Below are 18,188 nucleotides of genomic sequence, written 5' to 3' on the forward strand. Positions count from 1 at the left end.
TACCTATCATTTAAGAAAACAGAATTAGGAGTTTTTGAACATTTTATTTTTTTTAAGATATGGAGTAATATCTAATCATTAAATAATTATTCTATTAAGATATTTGGAGTCTTCAAAAACAATTATATTATTTTTAGAGATAAAATAGAAAATAAATAATTAAGTTTGTCTTAAACTTCTAAAATAACAAATAATTTGAGACAATTAATTTTAAAAATTACGGCAGATCTAATTTGAAATTGAGGGAGAGTATTATCTCACGTCTATTTTAAATGTCGTTTTAACTAAATAAATGGCAAAAAACATAAGTATACAAAATAAACACCTTAATAATCACTATATAACAATACTTTTATTTTTCACCACTATAGCAATAGATTTTTTTCAAAAACATACAATAATATTAATAAACAGAAAATGAAACAAAATTAGGAAAGAGATTATTATGACCCACGATTTTTTCTTCTTTTCCAAGATTTTTTCTCATTTTTTTTTTTACCTTCAACAATCAACTCAAATTGTTATACATTCTCTTTCTTAAAAAAAAGGTATTTTAACCAAATTAAAACTCTCTACCTCCTCTATTATGAAAGTTTGTACAATTATTGAAATGAACAATGTTTCAATTCTAATTCAATACAACATACGATGAGATGCAACAAGTATGTGTCGATAAATCACGTCGAAATTGGTGATTGTTATTTATTTTTTTCGTTATTGTTATTTTATGATATGAAAATAGTAGTGTTCTATGTGATGAGTGTTGGTGTATTTGATATAGTATATATATTTTATTATACATCAAATTCGATTGGTGTATGTGTAAGCACGGCGAAATTGATGATTTGTTAACATAATGAATTTAAAAGATTTAATGTTTTTTTCGTGCTTGTTATTTTGAAATCTGATCATATTTAGATATTTAGCTTCTTTATTTTGTGGTAGATGTGTTGATGTATTTGATAAATTTTAGATAACTTATATACACCAACAAAAGTTGGTGTATGTGTATATGTTTGTGGTATACGTCATTGTTGTTAAATAACTTGGTAATTTGTAGTGTATGTGATATTTGGTTGGATTAAGGTATATACATTGAAATCTTAAAATAATTATATTGTTTAAATTATTGATTACTTTATGTTGGTGTATTTCATACCAAAATAACAACCAAATTGTTATACTATCTCAATAGTTAAAGTTATTTTGTATAGCAACGTCATCATTATTTTAATATAAATACATCATATTGTGTACCAAAAAACAAACCAATCTTTTATACTTAATTAAATTGAAAACACCATTTTGTGTTATATATATATATATATATATATATATATATATATATATATATATATATATATATTGGTTAATATGATGGTGTAGCGAATATATTTAGATATATATTGGTTAATATGATGGTGTAGCGAATATATTTAGATATATATTGGTTAATATGATGGTGTAGCAAATATATTTAGATATTTAGCTTCTTTTTTTTTTTTTGATAAATGTCTTGGTGTTAGTATATGTACACCATTCATGTACGCTATAATTAATGTGTAAATTTTAAAAACTCTTTAAATCAAATTTATTATACAAATAAATTGATAATTCTTGGCTAGTTTGTGTTGTAAATGGTGGTGTATGTCATTCATTATATATCAGATTGAAGTGTACATCAAAATTTCACCACAATGTACACCTTTATTAAATTGTAGCTTTGAATTATTTTTTTTGTAAATAATTTATATTATTATTTGACATATTGATATACATTTGAATGTTTCTAACTATTTATGAAACTGTGCCACATGAATGTATGTGAATTTCAAGATTACAAGGGTGATATTAATATGACGGAATGATCAAATACGATCTATATATTTGAGTTGATGTTATATAATAATGTACACCATTTTGTGGAATCAAATTATATACTAATAAAATTGTCTTTATGAATAAACAAAATAATGAAACCATATTGTATATCAATTAACACCATAATATAATATTTTTTTCTCTTTTTACAATATTAACTAAAAAGCTTATATTACCGATATATGAATTAGTCTGCAGAAATAATTATTAGACGCAAACATTTTTTTTATGATTTTATGTATATTGGTATTTCATATGATGAAATATAAATTGGTACTTCTTTAACAAAAGAATTGAAACCGAATTGAGGAGAGAGAGAGAAAAAATGAAAGAATAATTGTATCAAATAAGGAAAGTGTTTAATGGTAGGATTCCTATTAATTTAGACTATAAATTCTCTCCTTAAAAATTAACACTTAAATTCAAAAAATCAATAAAAAAGAGGGAGAAAGAAACGTACATCCTAAAAAAAAAGATCTTTAAGTAAAGAATTATATTCAATTATAATTGTTATTGAGAATACCAAAGTAAATATTGTAAATTATGAGTCCCACAATATTAGCACACTAACCCAAAAAAATAGCAATTAAAAAATGTGTATTATTTTCAAAATTAGTTCCTTGTAGTGTTGAAACTGAAAAATATTATTATCAAAATGTTGATTTTGATTATGGTATAATATTAACTTTTGATATAAAAAGGTTTGTGCCTTTGTAAAAATTTTAACGAATTTTTGTATAAAATGGTACATATTAAGGTATTTTGTTGGATTAAAATATGGTGTAATACTCTTGCTAAATTGGTAGGCTGAACATCAACTTCAAACCATAATTTATGTCTATAAAATACAGTTTGTTAATTATTTATAAGTATATATTTATCCAATTAATAATCTTATAACACAACAACACCAACATTTTCTCAATATCACCTTTCAATTCCAACACTGAAATGAAGAACGCCGCATTTTGAGAAATATTAATTTTCATAATTTTAAGGATTAAAAATGAAATACAAAGATAAAAAAAAAATCATCAAATTTATCCAATTGTATAAATATAAAATTTTCTCCTTACCCTTCCTTTAAAACAAATTATGGGTAATAGGGATAGACTTTTCATTACCAATGGTAAGAATTTCTTTTCCATATTCACTCATCAAAGATAAAGTGAATGCATTCAATTCGAAACTTGTTCTCCAACAAGCGTTGTTAATATTCTATTTATAATCGTACAAGTCAATAAAAACATAATAATTTTATCTCAAATTATAGACAATTTTGAAAAGAAAAAATGGTTTGAAGATTAACCAAAATTCTTAATGAGAAAAGATGTAAACTTTTAAGGAGTATAATCCATAGGAAACACACAGTTTTCTTTATTTTCTGATTAGAGATGATTTGAAAAAAATAATTAAAAAAAAACAAATCAAATTCATTACCGAAAAAACATGAATGAATAACTTCTTACTCCTAGAAACTAACAATGAAATTGATAAAACTAAATTAATGATTTTACTTTCTTGAAAAGGAATAAGAGAGAAAAAAATATCTTTAATATAGAAACATATTCAATAATAATTATAATTGAAAATCTAAAAATATATAAACCATAAATTATGGGTCCCACACACTAACCCAAGAAAATAGCTAGGAAAAATATGTAGAAACGTGTAGTATTTAATACATTGTCATATTTGTAATTAAAAACTTAATATTGTAAATAAAAATGAATATGTTGATATAATGTAATTTAAAATCTTAAACACAATATTTTAGTAATTTCCCCTAAATGTGTCCAAAATAAGTATCAAATTTAGGTAATTAAGAAGACAGTACTAAAAAAAATTTTAAAAAAAACTATCTTTACTCTAATAAATGATTTATATAATATTCAAGAAAATTTATGAACATTTAAGGAGAGATAAAAAAGTAATTTAATCAGTTAACCCTTATGATTAATGTTATTAAATAATTTTCGTAATATGCCTGCAAAATTTAAAGGACATTTAAATGGACAGAAGAGAATATTAATGTTGTTGAACGGTCATCATCAAACCTTGTCATTTATCCTTTCTTAAAACAAAATATATAGACGTACCCTTAAAAAGAATTTTTTTATAATTTTAAAATTCTTTTTAAGTCATGTTTAAGATCACAAAACATTTTGATATATTATATATAACTTTTCAATTTATGATCATAATTTTATTTTATTTTTAAAATTTCGTGTACAGTTAAATTAAAACAAACACTGAAACGGGAGAGTTTATATATATTTCTTTTAGGGGGGGAGGGGGGGGGGGGGAATTATTATTTTTTTAAAGAAAAGAATGTCAATTGATATATAATTAAACTATTAGAAGAAAAAAGATTTGACAGTAATTTTGCACATGTGGCATGCATAACCATAATATGGTAGAAGAACTAAATATAAAAATATAAATGGACCATTTATTACTATTAATAACAGTCAACACGTACGTACGCCAACTGCTTGCTACCTATTAATTTCTTGTTTAAATTAAAGATAAGATCTAATTAGCAATTTCCTATTTTTAATTTATGGCTTTTATTTGGCTGTAAGTACAAATAAGGTTTGTTGGGTGACCATGGACCACAAGTAATTTATTCTTTTCACATTGTATTTTAACTAGGTTCTATATGTATTTCAATCAATATCTTAAAAAAATGGGGAAATTAATTAAAGGTAGTTGTAAAGGAAAGATGAAAAAGAAGGTGCTAATAATAATTTTATTCTAATATCAATAAATGAGTTGAACATTTCAACTATAATATTTGCATCGAAATGTACGTTAAATTGCATTTACATAAGCACAAAAGATAATGAGTTGTAATGGTGATATATGTTCCTCCTTAATTAAAGATTTCGAATTCGAGTCACTGGAATGAAAAAAAAAATCTCATTGGGCTCACCTCTATAAATAAGTTCTGACGTACAAATTTAAATTTATTCGAACCTCGATAATTAAAATTGAGTATCCATGGGAAAAAAACGTAAGCATAAACGATAGTAGTAATTTAAAGATATAATAATATAAGGCGTGCATGCAACGGAAAATCACTATCAAATCTTTAGTTACATAGTCACCTAAGTTTATACTCATACATATTTAGTTGAGGTGACCTTTTTCTACTTAGAGTTTGATATTATTTTTTTTCTTAATGTAATTTGATCCTAATTCTTTTTAAGGATATTAGTCTTTTTAAATTTATAATATATAATAATTATAGTGTTGGAATCAGTCTACGTCCATCTCAACTAATAATTTGACACGTAGGCCTTCTGCTAACGTATTTATCAAATAATTCTGTCCACCAAAATTTAAAATACTGATAAAAAGAAATCACTCAATCTTAGCTTTATTGTAGTTTTTAAGTGGTGGTTTAATTAGACAACCCATTTGTTGGTCTTTGTGAAACTTCTTCCCTAGAATATATTCTAAAGTTTTTGGATGTAATTTGATTCTTCTCTCAACGATACTGCTTGTATATATAATTGTATTATGAAAATATTATTTTAACTAGTCAATCTTTTGTATACCTTTTCAAAATTTCATGTCATGCTCTCATATTTTTAAGCTAATTTATTGATACTTATTTTGGAAAATAAAAGAAAAGAAAGGAAAGATGGTAGTAATATATAATATGCAAGTGAAACTATAAACATAATTTAAAAATATTTCAGCCATTTTAAAATCACCAAAAAAAAAATTGTAGTTCAATTGAGTTTATTTATTTTAAAATAAAATATTCAAGGGTTCTGCTTTTTGAATAGGGTCAAACCGCCAATAATTAGCCTTAACTTCATCATTAAATTGTGACGCATTAATTTGTATTAAGTTTGAATTTCTTTTCATGCATACCCCTACACCTATTCTAGACTCTAAAATTGGTCAAGAAGAATTGATATTTCACAAAATTTAAAAAGTATTAAATTTTTTTAATATTAAATTTACCTTTGACACATCCTCATGTCCCTATGATAATTATGTAAAAGAAACTTAAAAGAAAGGAAAATCATTATTTAAGATATCTTTGTTAGAAATTGCTCTTTATTTCTAAGAGTAAGTGAATTCCTTAATCCATATATTCAAGCCAAAAATATTTTAAAAAAAAGTAAGATGAACAAATTAAAACAAAGAAAATACTATAGAAGGTTATTTGTGAATTTTTAAGAGTAAGTGAATTACTTAATCCGTATGTTCAAGTCTTGAAAAAAAATTGTTTTCACAGAGCTTTAAATTTATAGATGAAATTTCTAGTTATTTCTTATTAACTTTAGCTTAAAAATGGCTATTTGTGAATTTTATCCTATAATTTTCTGGGTTGTACACGAGGGGATGTATTATTGACCTGCCCATTTATTAAAAATTAAATTGATATATAGGCCAAATTAATCAATGCAAAATCTTGTCAATTTTTTTTTCAAGAAAACAATTTCTTTTATTTGATATAATAATACTCCCTCCATCCAACAATAGTAATATTACATATTTCTCAAAGCATTGATTTTAATTAAGTCAAACAGTCAAAGAATAAAATACTAGTAATATTACCCCTATTATTTACGGTTTCTTAACGGATATGCAAAGTCAACCGTGGATAGAGAGAGTGATAAAAAACTTATATTTTCTTAATACAAAAAAGAAACTTCTATATAACAAAGAAATTAATTAAAATTAGTAATAATTAAATAAATTCACTTAAATACATTTATTAAATTAATTCATTTCGCAAGCTCTTAAAATTTAATCCGCTCATTTGATACCTCACCGTATCGTCAAATATAAAGAACCCTCAAGTACCAACAAGATAATAAGTGGTTTCATTAGTACCGGCCATCCATTTAATTCTGTGCCAGTTTGTGCAAACGCGTGCATTGCAGTCTTAAGGCTGTCCTAATTAAGCCATGATTAACCCATTAATATAAAAATTATTATTCATGATTTTAGACAAGAAAATTACCCACTTTTTAACTGGATTTCTGACACTTTTTCATTTTCTATTTCTAATAAAAAAAATCCTATGGAAATAAATAAATAAAATACAAGCTTGTCCGCTCATTGTTTATGTAAGTTGACATTATTTAATCTCATTTTTAAGTGGCATTTCTCACCAAACTACTATTCCATTCATTTGTAAAAGCCATTTGATTATGGAATATAATTAGCAGTTGAGAGCATTAATTATACACTTTCCGTTCAATTTGTTTATTTTACTTTCCTTTTTGTCTGTTTAAATTTTATTTTTTTGATAATTTTTTAATTATAAGTTTCCACCTGATATGTTTAAGATTACAAGATTAAAATGTATTTTGATACCTTCTATATTTTTTAGTTTAAGATCACATAATTTATTTAGTTAAAAAATTCGTGTCGAGTCAAAATAAAAAAAAACGTAACAAACTTACCTTTTTCATTTTTGAACAGAAACTGAAATTTTCTTCCTGTGTACACATGTTATATCTTAATGTGTTTATAACATATAAATATTCATGAAAAGAAAAGGAAATATTATTAAGGAAAAGCAGATCTTACCAGCCAAAGTAAATTGTTAGGTGGGTATCACTAAATTCAAGGGCAAAGGGACCAAAAACTAGTACTGATTTAAGCATTTTGATAAGAAAATGTGAATATGAACTATAGCTTAAATTAGCCATGATCCTATTAAAGAGACCAAAAAACTCACTTATATGGCGACTTGACACCATCTCAAATGTGAATAATATAATATGGGGCTCGATATTAGATAAATTAAAAATTAAAATTAATTTAACTCTAATATCATAATAAAAAAAAAGGACTTTGATCCTATCACAACAATAATAGTAATAAAAAACTAGCTTATAAATTGAATATTATCTAAAATCATATAGGAGATCAAACAACTCATTTATAGCTAATGTTAGGGAGTTTGAGTTTACTGGCTATGAAGTTGCGTTTGTTAAGAAGCATTTTATTATTAATATAATTTTTTTGTGTGAATTTAAATTTAATCAAATCTTAATACAAATGTTAAATATTAAATGGAAAAACAAAAAAACAAAAACTCATTTATAGCTTATATGAGACTCTAAGGCTCGTTTGGTGTGAGAGATTAAAAATAATAGTGATGGGATAAATTATTTTTATGGTGTTTGATTGCCATGTTTGGGATAACTTATCCACAATTTATATCATAGTGATGAGACAAGTTATCCCATATACATGGTGGGATAAGTTATCCCAGTATGGATAACTTGTTTCCAAGCAAACGACAACAACATTAGAATCTAGAACAACTTAAATGAATTGTAACACCAAGGGTTATGGTGATTAGTAAGTACTTTTTTATACTTAATTAGAAGTTTCAAGTTCGAGTCTTTCTGAGTACGTAGTTACCTTTATTAGGAAACACTTAACTCTCAATATGTGACTTTTTAAAACAAATTTAAATTTAATCGGGCTCAATATAAATTAGATTAATGTTAGCTAAAATGATAGAAAACAAACTTGTGAAAGCAAAATGAGGTTAATGAGATTCATGAGCTGACAGCATCACATGAAGATGCAGACAAATTTAGACCCACCCCCATCCCCATGTAATCAACTCACATGGAAGAGGGAAGGGGTAAGGCCTGCAAAACATCTTCTCTCTCTCTCCTTCTCCATTTTCCCTCCACATCAAAATATGCATAGTAATATACTAAAACTAGTACTAATTATGCTATTAGTATCAATCTTGATTATAGTACTACTATTTCTTTAATATTTCTTGCCAACTCCTCCCTCACTATCAACTCATTGGCAAGCACATGTACCTCTTTCTCTCTCTCTAATACTTACTTGTTTCAATCTCTGGGGTTTTTCTTGTTCCTCTTTTTTCTTCTCCAACAAAACAGCATTTCAAACATTTACCTATGGATCTATAGTTTTTGCACTATATTATTCACTTTCTTGGGAACTGAGAGGTACTTTGTGATTTTCCCAAATTGATGTTAGCATTGCTTTTTGCTAAATTTTTTGGTTTTTGGGTTTTTTCTGGTGCTTTCAAGAAAATCAAGTGTAGTTTGGTGTTATAGCTGAAAAGAACCTGATTGAAACAAGAAATTTTGGGTATATTTGTGAAGTACTGGAGAAACCAAGTTCATTAGCTTGATTTTCTGTAGTAAAACTCAAATCTTGGTTTTTGGGGTTGTTTCTAAATGATGATGAAAACTGAATGATTTTGACAAATATAAAGAATGCTGCTGGAGATGATTTGTAGTATTGTTTCATCAGTCTGAAGGCTTCTAATCCCTAGCATTTGTGGTGATGGTGCCTAGGATAGGTTTTCCAGATTCTTCTTTGTTTTGTGTGGTGAGGAACTGAGTCCAGCTGTGATTGTGAAGATATATTGACTTTTGACTATCTAGAGATGAGTGATAATGCATTGATTGGCCTATGAAAAAAGTGAGTAATAGTTTAAAGAGGATTTGACTTTATAGGTTGTGTTGTTGAAGAGGAGGGAAATACAAGTACAACCATGGCTGCTAAGCTTTTACATTCATTGACTGAAGATAATCAAGATCTGCAAAAGCAAATTGGATGTATGACAGGGATTTTGCACATATTTGATCGTCAAAGTATGCTTGCTAGTAGGCGCCTAATCGGCAACAGCCCCAGAAGGCTCACTTCTGGTAATATTTCATTGTGTTGTGTTTAATTCTAATATATCATACATGTTCAATGTAGAATGTGTTTACTTTCTCATATACCAACAACATTTTTGAATAATGGTGTTTGCTTGCTTGTTGAAAATGTAATTCAATATTTCATCTTTTTACTTGTGTTATCCTTTGATGAAGGGAAGAGTTCTTCTCTGTTTCATCCATGTTCTCATGTAAACATTTGGAACTTACCATCTGGTTCTCAAAATGTAACAATTCATGTCACACAATTTCTTACTTGTGAAAGGAAAATTTTCTAGGATTCTTCAAACGAAATTCGAGATATCATACTTATATATAACAAGGGATGCTTCAATTGGTTTTTTTTTACTGCATCAGTTTTGTAACATCATGTAAATCTGACTTCTTACAGGCAGCTCTCATATTGGCAGTGGTGCTTCTGAGAAAGAGTACACTAGCACATATCAAAGATCACCAGCTATGGTAAGAGTTATTAGTGCTAACTTGCTATCTCTCCTCTCTCTCTCTCTCTCTCTCTTTCACTTTCGACTTTGAAAAATATTTACATTTGAGCCCAGTTGGAATATTTATAAGGTCATTCATCAAACAGTTCATCTTGAATGTGATTGACAACGACGTAGACATTACCGAGTTATATGTTTGCATAGGAAGACTTCTGAGTGATGTCTGATTGTCTGATAACAACTTGGTTTTTTTTTTAAAAAAAAAATTAATTTGGACACGAGGTTCATTTTATTAATGCCTTAAAAAGGCCAATAAATCAAGCTTACAAAAAAGTGATAACAACTTGGTTTCATTTCTTCTTTCTGTTAAAAATTGCAATTCAGATAATTGATGTGTAAGATTTGAGTCCACTTATTTCTTTTCCATCTCACCAAATCTGTTGAGTGTTTAATGACTCTTGTATCTTTTCACAGCTGAATTTCTTTGATATCATATCCTGAAAGCTTGATGGCACTGCTTTTCATTGCAGGAAAGCCACACAAACAAGACTGTGCAAGATAAACAAAGATTGTCTACAGAATCGTCGAGACCATCATTCTCATCATCTTCACGTTCGTCTTCCTTTTCTTCCCTTGATTGTAATAAAACAAGTCAACAAGAGCCCTTAGCTTTTGATCGACTAAGTTTTGCTGAAACTCCTTCAAGAGAACCAGCTACAGGCCAACCAAATGCATCACCACAATTTGGTAGGCAATCTCTTGACATTCGGGATGTGGTTAAGGATTCTATGAACAGAGAAGCTCAGAGGTTCTCAGCTGGACCTGCAGTGAAAGAAGAGGTGACAGAATCGATGTCGAAGCCCAGGGATTCCCCAAGGCCAGTTCAGACTTTGAAAAACTTTGATGGGGCTTATGATTCAGGCCCAAATGGGAAGCAGAATTTGTCTGTTGATCTTAAGGAATCTCTCAGAGTTCTTGCTAAACTTCGGGAAGCTCCTTGGTACTCAACTGAACATAGGGAACTTACAAGATCATTATCATATCATTCAAAGGACACTTCTACATTATCAGTCTCGAAAGATGCTCCTCGTTTCTCATATGATGGGAGAGAAACAAATCATGTACCCTTTGAACAGCGAGACATTTCCAAATCCACTCTTAAGCTTAAAGAGCTACCAAGATTTTCCTTGGACAGTAGAGTTAGTCCAGTACGAAGCTTGAACTCAGAACCAAAATCTAACTTCTCCTCAAAATCTATGCAGAAGGATAGTGGTAATACCAATGCAAAGTCACCAACTATGCAGCAAACATCAGGGATTCCAGCTCGTCCTCCTAGTGTTGTGGCAAAGCTAATGGGTCTTGATACACTACCTGGTGCCATGTCATCAACTGACAGCAAGATGGGGTTGAGCACTTCTTCACAAGTTGAAGAACCTGTTTCTTTTCCAAGATCTTCAGAAGTTTCTGATCCGTACAAACCTATCCGAACATCTAATACCTCTAAGAACCTGTGGAAAGAACCTACTTCTCCTAAGTGGAGAAACCCTGATATGGCTATGAAACCTATATCCAGGTTTCCCATTGAACCAGCACCCTGGAAGCAACCTGATAGGGCTCGAGTGTATGAGAAACCGATATCCAGGACAACAAAAACTCCAGTAAAGCCTGCCCACCCCTTTCCTTCTGTTTACAGTGAGATAGAAAAGAGATGGAAGGATCTAGAATTCACCCATTCAGGCAAGGATCTAAGAGCTCTTAAACAGATATTGGAAGCAATGCAGGCAAAGGGCCTCCTAGAGACAGAAAAAGAGGAGCAGGATTCAAATTTTACTGGTCAGAAAGAGCATCACCAGAAGATTGCAAGTCCTGCACAGAGTGCAAAACTGGCAAACCAGAGAATGCGGCAGACTGATCAAGTGACTGCTCCAACAAAGAGAGGGATAAATTCTTCAAGGAATTTTGAATCCCCAATAGTTATCATGAAGCCAGCAAAATTAATGGAAAAATCTGATATTCCTTCTTCTTCGATGATTCCACTTCATGGTGGTGACTCTGTCAGTAGAAAGGGTAATGCTATGAGCAGGGCTGCTAAAGAACATCAACCTAGAACTAGTTATGGAAGCAGTCCAGTGAATCCCAATGAAACAAGAAGAACTTCGAAACCTCCACAGATTTCAACAAGGTCCCAACAGCTTCCTAAAGAGATCATCTCAGGCTCAATAAAGAGCTCAGGATCCATCAGTCCAAGATTGCAACAGAATAAACTGGAGCTAGAGAAAAGATCTCGGCCGCCCACACCTCCATCTGATTCCAACAGATCGAGGAGACAGTCAAACAAGCAACATACAGAGGCTAGTTCCCCAGGTGGAAGACGAAGGCCAAGAATTTCAAACATCCAGCAACATGATGAACATGTGAGTGAGATCAGTAGTGAATCAAGGAATTTGAGTTGCCATGGGAATAAAATTTCTGGTCAATCCATTGGGAATGTGGTAGCAGAATCAAAAGTGGATTTCGAAGTCACTAGTTTCGAGCGCTCACTTGAGATGACAAGCAGCCCGAGTTCATCTATTGATGCATCCAATTACCTGAGATGTGACTTGGTAGAGAAGGTAAGAAATTTCCATTTATTTGTGCATTTTATAGAGTACTTCAAGCACACCATTACACGCTTGACACTGTGACTTCCATTTCAGAAATCAATTCGGGTGCTCTCTGAGGATGAAATGTTAACTGAACCTGCTCCAGAGTATCCAAGTCCGGTCTCGGTTCTTGATAATGCTGTATATATGGATGAATCACCCTCTCCTGTGAAGCATACTCCAAAAGTCATGAAAGGTGCTGCTTTCCCCTAGTATTTTTGTGAAGAAATTATAAGCACGTCTACATAAGCAAATATGAGTGGAAATAACAAATGAAACTAGCACCTTATGTGGATGACATGTTGGGGATATATATTTAGATTTTGTGAGGTGAAAATAAACGTCTGATTAGGAATATTCACTTTGTAGTGATCTATCCATAGCTATACAAATAAGTGAATGCCAGCAGGATTTTAAATAATACAACAGGAAAAATAAGTAGAAGAGAGACTAAATCTCTGAATAAAATATGCCAAGGACAGCCTAAGGAAAAATAGAAGTTAAGGAAGTCTTTTTGGATGTTAGAAGTGTGAGCAGGATCTCTCCAATAACAGCGAAAGCAAATGCCCAAGCTTGGCTCCTTAGGAGTTTCAGACCCAACTAGTTCAAGAGACTATAATCACTTTGAAAGAACAAAGTGAAACATGAATAGTAACATGTTAAGCTAAAAAGGCACTTACATCTATGTGTACATCTATATGGTCTTTATATGCACTAGATTTGTCAGTTCTGGCTATTATGCTTTCATGTTCTGGTCACTTATGTCAGCTGGAATAACGGAAAATGGTAGTAAACCTTTAATAATTCTCCTCATCACAATTTTGGCACTGAAAAGAACTTGCTTGCTCAAGATCAGGCCATCCACACTGGACACCAATTTATTCACTGCACTTGGATCTCCTTTGTTTTTCAAGACTAAACATATTGGAGTTCTAATTCTAGTAGGAAAATTAAGATCAATAGCAAATATTTTAAAGCTGCTCAAATGAATGTATTATAGTGAACATTCAGCAAGAAATATCAGATACGAGTCTCTATTATGTTGTCAGAGTCCCTTGTCCTTCTAGAGATTAAAACAGTCCCGACTATTCAGGTCTCAGAATATATACACTGCTTAAGAAGTTGGATTCTATTTGTTTGTCTCATTTCTGTTATTTTGTGACAGATGAAAGCTGCAACACTGCTGATAAATTTTCCAGTCCGCCACAGTGTGATCGATCTAATACTCTTGTGATTGATGCCACCAGTTCTGGTCTCTCCTCAGAAATCAATAGGAAAAAGTTGCAAAACATTGAGAATTTAGTTGAGAAGCTCAGGAGATTGAACTCCAACCATGATGAAGCTCGCACGGATTACATTGCATCTCTCTGTGAGAACACAAACCCTGACCACAGATACATCTCAGAGATCTTATTGGCTTCAGGACTCCTTCTCAGGGATCTTGGCTCAAGCCTAACAAGTTTCCAGTTCCATCCATCTGGTTACCCAATCAACCCTGAGCTGTTCCTAGTCTTGGAACAAACCAAGGCAAGCACTTTACTCAAGGAGGAACTCTGCAATGATAAGATGAGGCAGTCGAATCCAAAGGAAAAGATACGTAGGAAACTCATCTTTGATGTTGTTAATGAGAGTCTTGCTGGAAAATTAGTGCTAGTGGGACCTTCGTACGAGCCATGGTTGATGTCCCAGAAGCTAGCAAAGAGCACCCTGAATGCTCAAAGGCTTCTAAGGGACTTGTGCTCAGAGATAGAACAACTTCAAGCTAAACCATCAAAATGCAACATGGAGGATGAGGAGGATGAGTGGAAAAACATACTGCTGGATGACGTGGTGCATCGTTCAGAGAGTTGGACGGTTTTCACAGGTGAGGTATCGAGTGTAGTCCTAGACGTGGAGCGGATGATCTTTAAAGATTTAGTTGATGAGATAGTAAGAGGTGATGGTTCTGGTTTGAGAGCAAAACCAACTAGGCGTAGACAGCTCTTTGCAAAGTAGTCCCATTTCTGTCATTCCATTCTTGACTTCTCTTTGTTTTCCTAATTATATTGAGTAGTAAAATAATTCAGGAATACTCATTTGTGTGATCTATTGTAAAGGAACAATTGTCACTTAATTGTATTACCAACATATCTAATCAAGACCACCAGTGCAGAAAAATGTACTATATTCTGTATTATTTAGCTTTCCATTGTGCAAATTAAACATTCCTGTAGTATGATTAATTTGCACACGCATTTTCTTCCTTTCAAAATCATACACGATATATAGTACTATTAGACAATTTTCACCTCATTAGTCCAATCAATTTTTTATCTCCTTAGTTGGTATTAGGCTATCTTTACATCATTAACTAGAGGTCTCGGTTCGAGCCCTAATATTGAGAAAATTCTGTTGGGAGCACCACCCCCGAATGGACTTTGCATAGCGCGATCTGAATTTAGTCGGAGCTTCAATGTGGGCTCCGGACACCGGGTGGAAAAATCCTGTTGAAAGCTATTTTTGTATTTCTTCATCAAATGTAAATACTTGATAGGCAAGGATTTCTCTTTCTTATTGTTTGGCTTTAGATGTTTTAAATTCTTTTTGAATATGATTTAAGAGTTTAAGTATTTAATTTAGTTGATTTGGGCAATAGGCCCAAAATTGTTTTTGTTCTTGTAGTTACATTTTTCTATTTTCTATTTAATAAAAGGCTTTGCCAAATTTCAAATTTTTTTTTTAAAAAAGTATTTAATTTTAAAATAAAAGATTTTATAAAATATTAATATATATCGCAAAGGTGTGTAGTATAAATACGTACTTAATAGATCAGCCCATTAGCACTAGTGCAAAAATTTCTTGATTTTTGAACATCACCTTTATTATTAATGTTTTCATAATCATTATCAATATGCCTCCGTAGCATAGTGGTAGTGCGTTCGCTTCGTAAGCGAAAGGTCGCGAGTTCGATCCTCGCCGGGGGCTATTGTTTTTTTTTTACATCTTCTTTTCCACCATGCTAACTTTAATTTTTTCCAATATATCTTTTATTCAATCTTGAAAAAATAAACAATCAAAAACACCATATCTTAAAAAAAAAATGTCACTACTACCTTTAGTTCAAAAACCATTAACCCCTTTTCCTTCTTCCAATTTTTCTAACAAACCAAAACACAAAACCCAAATGTCCCTCAATTTCACCAGAAGAACAACTCTAATTCTTTGCCCAACAATTTCAATCACCCTTCTAAGTGAACAACAAAATGCCAATGCATTTGATTTTAGAATCACAGTTCCAGACCAAACACTTGAAGAAGCAGAGGATGGAATTCAAAATCATGCCAATAATTTATTACAAGTCAAAGAATTATTTGAGGGAGAATCTTGGAAAGAAGGTCAAAAAGCATTGAGAAAAAAACTCAGCTTTATTGAAACAAGATATGTATACTATAATTCAAGCTAAACCAGGTAAACAAAGACCTGAATTGAGGAAAATGTATTCAATTTTGTTCAATTATGTTACAACAATGGATTTTGCAGCTAGGGATAAGGATGTGCCACGTGTATGGGAATGTTATGATAATATTGTCATAGCTCTTAACAATCTTATGTCAAGATTATTATAGTTAGTGTTTTCTGGTTCGACTAATTTCACTAAGTATTTATCGCCTTCCATCTGCAATAAGTATAAGATAATTCTGCCTACTAAGACTAGAACAGATGGGAAAAATAATCTAGTATTTCATTTGTGGGGTGTTTTTTTTAAATCGAGTTTTGTTTATTATGTATGATGTAATTAAGAGTTACTCTTATAATCAGAGTTATGTATGTAATTCTTTGCGATTGAGTTTAACTTATATACTGTATGTCTAGAATTTTATCTTGAACTAAAATGCAATTCTTTCAAATTTATTGAAAATTTTAAGGGATCGTTTGGTAAGATGTATTTAAGAAATTAATAGATTTTATTTAGTATTAGAGGATGTATAACTAATACAAAACAACTGATGTTGTATGTTGAATCTTGTTATTTGTTGGCTACAATTTTGCAAAATTATATACTCTATTTGCTTCTTTTTATTTGTCATATTTTTTTTTTAGAGTGAAATTAAATAAACTTTGACCAATATTTTATGATATATATTTTCATCATATTAATATGAAAGAACTGTAACTTATAGTATTTTTCATATATATATTTTTCGAACATTCAAATTTAAAATTTAAATTATTAAATTAATTCTAATTCAATTTAGTTTAAAAAATTAGTCAGAGAAATTATCGTAATGAAATGTGACAAGTAAAAAAGGAACAGAGGGAGTATATATAAGCCACTTAGTTGCTATGTATATATCATTACAACAAAAATAATTTTTAGTGGTAATAAACATACACATTAACACAGAGTGCTAAAACCTTACCGGCATTAGTTAATTGTCATTGAATCCAATATCGCTTAGGGACATTTACAAAAAGTATTAATTGCCATTAAATATACATTTAATAGCAATTAAACTATTATTATTAATTAATTATCGTTAAAAGATCATTAACTTTGGTATAGTGTGTGTGGACTATAGCTATAACATGCTTCAAGTGAGGGAAAAGTAGTTTGTTACAACTTTTTAGTTGTCCCCATGTACCAATGGCAGCTTTAATTCAGGCTTTACACAACAACTCATCAACATTTGGAATATACCTTTCCATCTTTGAGAAATTTGGAAGCAAAGTTATAATAGAGACTCTTTGACTGATATAATTCGAACCAAAAAGTTTTGGAATTTGTTGGTACCATATACCCTTTTCTTTCTTAATTCAGACTTGGGCTTTGAACTCAATATTTATTAACTATTCCGAAAATAAAACATAAGAAAAAATGTAATGGACCTTGACCATGAGGGTGTCAAGGGGAGAATTTAATTGAATTTGAGCGAGTCAAAATGGACTGAATTAACATATGTACAAATTGTACCTAAGTTAGTTGCTTAATGCTATATATATATAAAGAGATCAAGGGACCTTTGAACCTATCGAGGTGGGATTCGATCACTCACACACCTAAGACTGAACATTTGGAGCGTGGACAATATAAGATGGGGGCTCAACATTGAAAATAATGAATTGGGTCGATCTGACTATGATACCATGATAAAGAAATGAACTTTAGACATAATGCAAACCAAAAAGCAAGCTCGCGAGGAAAGAATTATCCTGATGTGAGATATCCAACAACTTATTCATCTAAATAAAAGACTTTAATTTTTTTTATTAGCATGTAATTAGATTTGTGCAATCAAACGTATTACTAAAAATAATACGTCCTAAATCTATAAAAATAAATTAAATATTGGACCACAGCATCTGGTAACATTAATACAACCTTAGCCTTTTCACGTGGAAATTGCATTTTCCTTTCGCCAGAGGAAAAAGAGCCATTAAGGGTGTGCTGTACCAAGAAAAATAAATATTTTTAATTTTTCTTTGTTTGATTTATTAAATATTTTAGATAATATTTTTTTTAGAAAAATAAATTTCTTAAAAGTGAGAAAAAT

At 30.4% G+C, this 18,188-nt stretch overlaps 3 protein-coding genes and 1 non-coding gene across 4 annotated transcripts in view; all 4 read left to right on the top strand.

Moving 5' to 3' along the window:
* The window catches only part of LOC125832584 (psbP-like protein 1, chloroplastic), a 132,350-nt gene that overhangs the window by 85,249 nt on the left and 28,913 nt on the right, over positions 1 to 18,188 (top strand). The gene's annotated exons all lie outside the window — the stretch shown is intronic.
* LOC125832574 (protein LONGIFOLIA 2) lies at positions 9,174 to 14,879 on the top strand. The gene is made up of 5 exons (XM_049511757.1): positions 9,174 to 9,560; positions 9,964 to 10,034; positions 10,546 to 12,627; positions 12,712 to 12,853; positions 13,823 to 14,879. The coding sequence occupies exons 1-5, from the start codon at positions 9,407 to 9,409 to the stop codon at positions 14,650 to 14,652; spliced, it is 3,279 nt and encodes a 1,092-aa protein (XP_049367714.1). The 5' UTR covers positions 9,174 to 9,406; the 3' UTR covers positions 14,653 to 14,879.
* TRNAT-CGU (transfer RNA threonine (anticodon CGU)) lies at positions 15,550 to 15,621 on the top strand. Its single transcript has one exon. It is a non-coding gene; the product is annotated as a tRNA-Thr (tRNA).
* On the top strand, positions 15,687 to 16,266 carry LOC125832587 (psbQ-like protein 3, chloroplastic). Its single transcript, XM_049511775.1, is given in 2 exon segments — positions 15,687 to 16,048; positions 16,050 to 16,266. Coding segments are annotated over 2 exon segments (525 nt in total). The 5' UTR covers positions 15,687 to 15,736; the 3' UTR covers positions 16,263 to 16,266.

Source organism: Solanum verrucosum, unplaced genomic scaffold (genome assembly GCF_900185275.1).
Source record: "Solanum verrucosum unplaced genomic scaffold, falcon-dt-bn FXZP01000009.1, whole genome shotgun sequence".
In the NCBI taxonomy this organism is placed as follows: Eukaryota; Viridiplantae; Streptophyta; class Magnoliopsida; order Solanales; family Solanaceae; genus Solanum; species Solanum verrucosum.

What these genes read in the sequence shown, in the direction of transcription:
- LOC125832574 (XM_049511757.1), top strand. Translation starts at nt 9,407, where the DNA reads ATGGCTGCTAAGCTTTTACATTCATTGACTGAAGATAATCAAGATCTG. An exon ending in ATCAAAGATCACCAGCTATG is followed by an intron (nt 10,035 to 10,545) that starts GTAAGAGTTATT and finishes TTTTCATTGCAG; the next exon opens with GAAAGCCACACAAACAAGAC. An exon ending in GATGTGACTTGGTAGAGAAG is followed by an intron (nt 12,628 to 12,711) that starts GTAAGAAATTTC and finishes CTTCCATTTCAG; the next exon opens with AAATCAATTCGGGTGCTCTC.